At 36.9% G+C, this 9,146-nt stretch overlaps 2 protein-coding genes across 2 annotated transcripts; one reads left to right on the forward strand and one right to left on the reverse strand.

Moving 5' to 3' along the window:
- Positions 1 to 7: 7 nt before the first annotated feature.
- LOC109048239 lies at positions 8 to 1,678 on the reverse strand. Its single transcript, XM_019065931.2, has 2 exons — positions 1,422 to 1,678; positions 8 to 787 (listed from the first exon to the last, which is right to left on the reverse strand). The coding sequence occupies exons 1-2, from the start codon at positions 1,507 to 1,509 to the stop codon at positions 555 to 557; spliced, it is 321 nt and encodes a 106-aa protein (XP_018921476.1). The 5' UTR covers positions 1,510 to 1,678; the 3' UTR covers positions 8 to 554.
- Positions 1,679 to 2,956: 1,278 nt separating this feature from the next.
- Positions 2,957 to 7,314, forward strand: LOC109048238 (cytochrome P450 2B19-like). Its single transcript, XM_042751406.1, has 9 exons — positions 2,957 to 3,307; positions 3,474 to 3,627; positions 3,884 to 4,036; positions 4,258 to 4,418; positions 4,732 to 4,904; positions 5,007 to 5,149; positions 5,914 to 6,101; positions 6,430 to 6,571; positions 6,654 to 7,314. The coding sequence occupies exons 1-9, from the start codon at positions 3,113 to 3,115 to the stop codon at positions 6,842 to 6,844; spliced, it is 1,500 nt and encodes a 499-aa protein (XP_042607340.1). The 5' UTR covers positions 2,957 to 3,112; the 3' UTR covers positions 6,845 to 7,314.
- Positions 7,315 to 9,146: the final 1,832 nt, after the last annotated feature.

The following is a 9,146-nucleotide window of genomic DNA, read 5'->3' on the forward strand; positions in this document are numbered from 1 at the left end:
ACGCTTTAAAATCAAATTTTCAGTATATTTTTGGGAGAATACATTAATTAAAAGTGTAGTATTAAGTCTTATTAAAAATGCAAAGGTTACAAGTTCTTGTGAACATTTCTTTTAAAATATTTCAAGTAGAATATAGTTAAAATGTGTAAAAGTTATTATACCAATTCATAATCATATAAATACCATGCAAGTCTAAGAAAAACAATCCCGAGCTGCCTAATCACAGTTGATACAACTTCCTCAATTTTACAATGATTTCCTGATTTGTGTGTGACCACTCACAGTAAAAAAGAATTAAGTGCATTTTTGGTCTTCAAAAATGTAAACACAATGTATTTAAACATTTCTATATTGTACTTTTAAGAATACACTAATTTCAGGTGCTCTTATTTCTTGATTGAATTCTGGTCACATTGAAAAAATGCTGTGATATATATAAAAAAATCCTGGTTATCTTAGTTAATGATATTGTCTGTGGTCAGTGCAGTTTGACTGCAAAGCATTGTGGGATACGTGATCTCTAAACAATGGCTATCCTTCAGAATTGTCCTGTCCTATCGATTAGTGCCAGGAGGGTGAAGGAATGTCTGGACACCAAATCCTTTTAGTGTGACCACATCAGGCATGGATGCTAAGAGCTGGCGGACAGAAGCATAGCTGTCCAGCACCACAGAGTCTAGGAGAAGCGGGCAGGACCTGCGTGCTTTGCTCAAAGTGACACCATTAGGATACTGGACCATCAAAACCCGAAGTGCATTCTTCAGCTTCATCAGGTCAGTGCTTGGTTCTGAGAATGGATGGATGAATAGATAGATAAAAAAATCTCGTTACTACAAACGTAGCATATAATGCAGGACTACAGTAAGCTATAACTTGTATAATAACACTGGTCATTTTCAAATAATAGTGGTTATACTGGAACTGATGTATATTTCAAGATAACAACAAAACAATCATAATAATAATAATGTGGTGACTAGTTGATATTATTAGTAATCGTAATTGCTACTATTCCTCTACTAAAACAAGCAGTTTGGCTGGTCATAGCTGATTTAATCTGGACGTAGCTTGATTAAACGGGTCAAGCTGGTCTTTAGCTGTTTGGTCAGCTGGTCTTCCAGCCTCAGCAGCTAAAGTAGTTGAAACCCATCTAAAGCCAGCCTGCTAAACCAGCTATGTCTAGGCTGGAAAATCCTGCCAACCAGCTTAAGCTGTACTCTAAAGAACTCAAAATAGACCATGTTTGTTAAATATAGCTATAATATCACCATGCATAGTCCCAAACATCGTAATACAACGGTATTTTGTTACTGCCAGAGGGTTTGATCCGTGTATTGGTTGCCCGTATCACTGTAAAATGTCGAGAAAACTGTACTGTAATTCTCTATGGCTAAAACTATGAAAGTCTGACATTTACTCACGAGTATCGGATGATGGTGGTGCTCCTCTAGCGAGCACTGCACTGTACAGCGTCGCTGATCCTCTGGTAACGTTACCATTCTGTGTCATCTTTAACGAGCCTGAAGTGGCTAATCTTCTTAATTATTACAGCGAATTCTGTTAATGTAAAGTTTTAAAAGTCAAGCAAATATAATGCATTCGTAGGGATCGAACTGGTAAAATATAGACGCGATCTACAACTTGAAGTTGTTTACTACATCTGACATTTAAACGCTAACGAAACTAACCTTTACACGACTCATTTGGGTCTGAATCTTTTTTTGAATCGACTCTTTCGAACTTCAGAGAATCGTTTGGTTCAGCTATTCAACATTTAGTAATTTAATGTTTTAATAACATTTATCAGCGGATTTACGAGTTTGTTGCCATCACCACATACAAAAAACACAATGTACAAGAAGTTTTATCCTATATATGGTAAATGGTATTCTTTACTGCCACACAGAATTTTAGCATATAGTTCCACTATGTGTACACCAGACATAAAAGTGTATATATAAGTCAACGGTTTAAAAAAAAAAAAATAACTGCATTTGTAAGGTACTTGCTGTTGTGATTGTCTAAGTAACCTGAACGATTCAGTCTGTTTTGCGGTTCTATCGATTCATTAAAAAGAACCGATCACAAAGAACGATTCGCGAGCCAAAGCTTGCGCTTTCGTTTTCGCCTTCGCCTTCGTTTTCAAGGAAGAAGCCCAATAATATTATGTCCTTCTTCACTTTCAGACATCGCCTGTTAGTTTATCGACACGGACACTTACATCACATAAGCCATTATTAAAAGACACTAGCATTAGAAATGTTGTTTTCCAGTGTTTATTTACCTACGATGTAAGAAGCAGTTTAGTTCTCTCACGAGATTAAACAAGATCACTTTTTCGACAATTTAGCATAGCATGGGGGTTTCACCCAGTCACAAAAAAAGGGGAATTTACACATTGCAAAATATGGAAGTTATCGGTTGCATGTTTAATAGCCCATTGAACTGAGAGATTATATTCATATACCATGGTATTTACATGTAGGCTACTTCAAGAAATACAAAAGTACCGTCAAACATAAAATCCACCAAATGTGTAGCCTAAATAAGTTGCCTCAAGTTCATTTCGCCGTGACTGAATTCTTGTGCTTCACCTTTGTCTTAGTTGTTTGGGTGCTTTTTACCTTTACAGACCTCTTGCATCATGTGATTAAGGAACAGTTATCCTTTCTGATAAGACAAATGTAAGTTAGTCAATCATATTTACCACAGTCATTCAGTCACGTTTCTTCTTCTACAGTAAACCATGGGAACCGTTGTAGACTGTGAGGAATTTCCTCATGGAATAGAAATGGGAAGAGGGTGTGTGTTCCTTCTTTTGTAAGTAGCTGCAATGCTTAAACCATCTATGTTGATTGTCCATAGATTCTATAGTAGGTCCCGGGTTGTTTGGGGTTTTAAAATGTTTTTTTTTTTATTTTTTATTTATTTTTTTATGCTTAACATAGGCCATTGGGGTGTATGCATTCATCATATCAGTATCATCAACACAACTGAAAGGGTTAACTGCAAGTCTAACTCTTCCAGTGTCTCCACCCTCTTCCGCATTTGCTTTTATAAAGCTCACGGTGGTTCCCTGCTCTTGTGTTTGTCTTGGAATGAATCTGTCATCATGTGGACGACTCTGATGAAGTTAGACCTGACATCTGTATGCCTGGCTCTGTTTCTGGGCTTGATCTTTATGGTTTTGTTTGAGATCTTCAGGATTAATTCATGCAGAGGTCAAATTCCACCTGGTCCCAGACCTCTGCCTTTTGTGGGAGTGTTACCACAGTTTATAAAGAATCCAATGGAGTTCATAAGATCTGTAAGTCTTTGCTGATTTGCTTGGTAGGGGCTTAAAATTTAACTCCTACATATTTTGAAATAAGATGTTCAATTTACAACACACATGTTCAGAAGTTAGTATAGCATCACCTTTGTGTTCACAACAATTTATAAATTTAATTGCTTTGTTAATCTCCTCTGAACAGGTGTCACAATATGGAGAGATCTCTACTATGTATATCGGAAGGAAGCCAACAATAGTCCTAAATACAATCCAGGTCACTAAGGAAGCATTGGTTCAGGAAGCTTTTTCTGGAAGACCATCTATGGCTCTTATTGAATGGATAACTAACGGACTTGGTCAGTACGCTAACACGATATTTAGATTTTTGAAATATCAACTACATAAATTTCATTCTAATACCGTTTTTGCTTTAATAGTTTCAGTATTTGTTAAATGTTGTTCATGGGATCATAGAAGCAAGCACCTTTTACTTTTAAAAGTGTATGTGCGCTTTTGAGAGCCAAATCACAAATGTCACTTTCCTTCAAAAATGTGTAGATTATGAATTTAGTACTTGATCAAGACTACAGGGTTTTGTTCTCTTTTTCTTAGGTATAATAATGGTCACGTTTGGCCACTCCTGGAGGCAGCAGAGACGCTTTGCTCTGCACACGCTCAGGAATTTTGGCCTGGGGAAGAAATCAGTAGAAGACCGTGTGTTAGAGGAAAGCCGTTATCTGATTGCTGAAATGCTTAAAGCAGAAGGTATGAATTGTTCATGTTCTATTTGAACTCATTCCACAGTGTTGGGCTGCGAACAAGCTCATCTGTGCTTTCAAAGGTCTAACAGCATCCAAGGCCTGTTTCCTAAACATTTGTGACAATAATGAAATATTTTCAGCATTAATATTCAAATTTCTATTGATGTTGGACTCCATATAAAAGCACAGATCTTTTTCTCCCATACTAATGCATGTTTTTTTTAGGCAAGTCTATGGACCCACAGCATGACATACAGAATGCTGTTTCTAACATTATCTGTTCCATCGTGTTTGGAGATCGCTTTGACTACGATAACAAACGCTTCTCATACCTTCTGAAAATCCTGAATGAAAACTTCATGCTTGCAGGGTCAGCTGCGGGACAGGTATGATCAAATTCTTCATTTTTGGCAGAAAATTATTTTATTCATATATTTGTTACTGGCCACAACCACCCTGTGTGAAAATAATTATTGTCCGTGTGGTAAATCATGTGACCCGCACTGTCTGCATATTGCATCAACATCAAAAAGACATCAAACATTTGCATGAAGTTGGGCACAATTAAGTTTAATCTTTAATTGCATTTTTAATTATTGTTTTTTATTATTATTATCATTAAGTAATTTTACTTCAGTCTTTCAAAAAACATTTGAATCATGACAAGCCCATGATCTTATAACAGTTTGTCTACCTTAGATTTTCAACTTAGTCCCCTTCATCAAGCATTTCCCTGGGCCACACCAGAAGGTCATGCAGAACGCCACTGAGTTATTGGGTTTCATCCGGGCTGAAGTAAAAGAACACAAGGAAACTCTGGATCCAGACAGCCCTCGAGACTTCATTGATGCCTACCTGCTGGAGATCGAGAAAGTGAGATCACTATTATTGAAAGAAGGGCTCTCATATGCATGCATGAACAGTAGAAACTAGCCGTAGCATCAGTAAACTGATGGATTTGTTTAATCTGAAACAGCAAAATCCAATGAGGGTTCCACGTTTCATGAGGAGAACATGGTTATGTCAACAGCTGACCTGTTTCTGGCTGGAACCGACACCACAGCAACCACCATCAGATGGGGGCTCATCTTCTTGATCCAAAACCCAGATGTACAAGGTGAACATTAGCAAAAGATAAGAACACTACAGTCTTGTTCTAGTAGACGAAATTCTTGAAACTTGATCTTTTCAAGTAGTGCGGTCACATAAGTGTAAAATTTCTGGGTCTAGTAGTGTAGATCTATTATTTTGTATAAATTTCAATGTGGCACATATGCATGACCAACTCAATTGAACTCACTGCGAAAATCTGCATGGAGAAATCTTTCACGCTTCCTTTCTAAATGAATGGATTTCACCTGCGAAAATTCGCCAGAACAACTATAAATATGACTGCATCTGATAATGACAGGAGTGCAGCAATGTATGAAGAACTGCTCACGCAGAATTTAAACTACAACTAGCTTTGCGTTGGTCATCGCGCCAAATTCGCATAACCAACTTAAATTACAAGCAGGTTCTGCCTTTGGAACTTTTTTGCCCTCGTGGTTTCATAAATGAAGCAGATAGCACACAAATGTTTGCAAAATGTCTGTTAAAGATCACTTGATCTGGAAAGCATCCGCTGAGTACAAACATCTGACAGATGTCTGTGTGGTAAATCTGATTAGAAACGTCCTATAGACGTATTGCAGATGAGCAAACACTCTAAAAAATAAAATAAAATGTCTTGCAGAAGTAAATGCAGACTTTAAATAGATGTCTCCATGATGTACGTCTGCCATCAGGAGACTGGATTTTGCCCGCCAAACACCTTAACACTATTCTGTATTGAAGTTCAAATGCTGCTATTATCTACTTCCCTTTTGTCGCACAACACAGAGCGATGTCATGAGGAGATTGTTCGGGTGCTGGGTTATGACCGCTTGCCCAGCATGGATGACCGTGACAAACTGCCGTACACATATGCCACTGTTCATGAGATTCAGCGCTGTGCCAACATTGCACCTCTTGGAGTGATTCATGAAACTATTCGCCCCACAAAACTACGAGGATACGACTTTCCCCAGGTAATGAATGACTGAAGTTACTTAAGTCATTTTTCACTGAAAAATGTTACATAAGCACTGGCTTTCCCTTAGCAATATGTTTGTAAAGAACTGTTCATATTGAGTCAGATATTTTTGATGAATCATTTGCTCCAGACAGTCTGAATCATTCGTTCACAAACAACATGAGACTTTGAGGCTATTCGTATGCCATACACTTTCCATACACTCTTTACTATGTAAGAAGTGATTCCAGTATGAAACATGGAACTAGATAGAGGGTTTAATATGGGTTTAAAGTTATATTTGTGAAAAGTTCAATTTAACTCTGTTGAACTTCCTCATACAGGGAACTATGGTCATGACAAACTTAGCGGCAATTTTCAGTGATAAGGAGCAGTGGAAGCATCCAGACGCCTTTAACCCGGAGAATTTCTTGGATGAAAATGGGAACTTCTTCAAACCAGAGTCTTTCATCGCATTCTCATTGGGTGAGTCAGCTGTTTGTCAAATTAATAAACAGATTTAACCATTAGGCAAAGTTACTGTAATGATTTGTGTGTTTGTTATCAGGTCCGAGGGTCTGTCTCGGGGAGACTCTGGCGAGGACGGAGCTCTTCTTGTACATCACGTCTCTCTTACAGCGGATTCAATTCTCCTGGCCGCCCGAGCCACAGTCCATCGACATGGATGGGATCATTGGTATTGTCCGTTATCCTCAGAACTTCAGCATCATCTGCCGCAGCAGAGATACTAAAGAGTGACCATCAGTAACTCAAACACAACATACAGACATCATTATGTCATCATACTTACTGAAGAACAACAAGGCAGCTGAGACACACAAGAGCATCTTGGCTTATCTAAATCATTGTGTATATCAGTTATTTTATAGATTAACAGTTTTCAGGTAATTCTGATTACAGGAACAAAAATAATTTATTTTCAGTTGTTACAGCATGAGATGACACTGATGCATCTTAATAGTTGTGAACATTTATTTTAGCATTAGCATATAATTGTGTGTTTATGCAATCAAAAATTAAGTTAAAATGTAACTTATTTGGATCAGTCAGTTTGACAGCTTTTTTTATTAAAATTATTTTATTATGAATTGTATTTTATTGTATAGTAAATGTATACACACATATATGATTTGTATTGTGAAATACTTTTACCTCAATTGAAAAACAATGGTTAATAAAGGATAAATAAAGGTTTTTAATTCGCAGTAAATATCTTTTCGTTTTTTTCCACCAGTATCAATGAACATTAATGTGTAAATTTACAGCCAGACTCTGCACAAGAGCACATTATACAGTAGTTATTATGTCCGTGCGTTTAAAGTCGTAGAGCTGGTTGAGTTACAGGATCATGTTACTCGAAAGATCATGTTGTGGCATGAGCTGCATGGTCATCTTCCACAGGCTGAGCAGATGGTAATGGACAATCTTGTTAAATCTTTAACTGAATATGAAATTTTGATTTAGCTTAATCATACAGCCCTACCTAATAAACAGAGAAAAGTTTGTGATAACTATTTAGAACTATTTAAGAGTTTCCCCTTTTTAAAGGTTGATCTGTGCATATTTCTCTCCTGATTCAGGCGAGATTACTTTTTCATTATAGAGAAAGCAATGTTGTGAATAGAGGACTCCTATTTTAACCAGAAGCAACATTAAAAACATCTTAATGATGGATTTATTTATTATAAACACGCAGCTTTTCACTTCACAAGATGTTAGTTGATGGACTGGAGTGGTGTGAATTACTTGTGGATTATTATGTTTTTATCATCTGTTTGGACTCTCATTCTGACGGCACCCATTCACTGAGGATCCATTGGTTAATAATGGATGTGCACATTTTTTTTTTTTATTAAAGAGCTGCTGAGACTAATCAAAAAATCTTGTGTCAGAGGTGAGGAAAGAGCTGCTGAGACTAAGCAAGAATATGAGTTACAGGTAAAACATCAGTCTCTTGTGATCGTTTCAAGTACTGCACATGAAAAGGATTACATTTAGAAAGTCTCTTAATGTTGCATTATTTCTGGATTGTTCAAGGCATTGGTTACTTGTTGCATTGATGCATAACTAATATGGGCACTAAAGTTACCGTGGATCTTCTCCAAGCAGCTATCTCAGTATGGAGAATTGTCTACTGTTTTCACAGTAGATGCCAATAAAAACCTTTATTATACAATCCAGGTCACTAAGGAAGCATTGGCTCAGTAACCAGTAACTTGGTCAGTAACATGGTTTTTAATTTTTGAAATGTGGAAGTAGATGCCAATAAAAACCTTTATTTTTAACAGTGTATGGTCATTTTTTTAGAGCCAAACGTTTTCACAGTAGATGCCAATAAAAACCTTTATTTTTAACAGTGTATGGTCATTTTTTTAGAGCCAAACGACACCATGTCGATGAATTAAGTATTAGATTATGTCAGTGTTGCCAGCAAATTTTCTGGGAAAATAGCTGAAGGCAGGTTGATTTGTTTGTGAAAAGTTTCTAAATTGATGTTGTCATGTCTTTGGACAGTGACATCATTATGTAACCATGACGCAAAATTGCATCACTCTAAGAAAATTCCATAAAAATAGGGCAAAATGGGTTAATATGAAATAATTTTCTGTATTGATTTAACCTGTACTTTAAATGACGCTTTGCTTTTGTGTAGATTTGTAAACTTAAAGGGATAGTTCACCCAAAAATTTAAATTCTGTCATTAATTTCTCACACTCATGTCATTCTATATGAAGGTAAAAGAGTAGCAAAACTCGAGAACTTGTTGATTTGTACGGTGACCAGGAGGGGACATGTTTGGTTCACTGTGGCCACGAGATATTAATTTGTGGGAACGTGAAAATGTTGTGTCCACGCGATATGTCTTATCAGGCACGTGGAGAGGGGGGTGCGATGGGAGTTTGAGCACCTGCCTCTTTTTCCCTTGATGCACAATGTGCCCCCTTTGTCATGGCAATTTATTATTATTATTATTATTTTGATTTTTAGTTGTAAAAAAAATTATCCACATGTTGATGACCTTTCACCTGACAATCTCATC

Source organism: Cyprinus carpio, chromosome B23 (genome assembly GCF_018340385.1).
Source record: "Cyprinus carpio isolate SPL01 chromosome B23, ASM1834038v1, whole genome shotgun sequence".
Classification (NCBI taxonomy): Eukaryota; Metazoa; Chordata; class Actinopteri; order Cypriniformes; family Cyprinidae; genus Cyprinus; species Cyprinus carpio.

What these genes read in the sequence shown, in the direction of transcription:
- LOC109048239 (XM_019065931.2), bottom strand. Translation starts at nt 1,509, where the DNA reads ATGACACAGAATGGTAACGTTACCAGAGGATCAGCGACGCTGTACAGT. An exon ending in ACCACCATCATCCGATACTC is followed by an intron (nt 788 to 1,421) that starts GTGAGTAAATGT and finishes ATCCATTCTCAG; the next exon opens with AACCAAGCACTGACCTGATG.
- LOC109048238 (XM_042751406.1), top strand. Translation starts at nt 3,113, where the DNA reads ATGTGGACGACTCTGATGAAGTTAGACCTGACATCTGTATGCCTGGCT. An exon ending in CCAAAACCCAGATGTACAAG is followed by an intron (nt 5,150 to 5,913) that starts GTGAACATTAGC and finishes CGCACAACACAG; the next exon opens with AGCGATGTCATGAGGAGATT. An exon ending in GAGGATACGACTTTCCCCAG is followed by an intron (nt 6,102 to 6,429) that starts GTAATGAATGAC and finishes TTCCTCATACAG; the next exon opens with GGAACTATGGTCATGACAAA.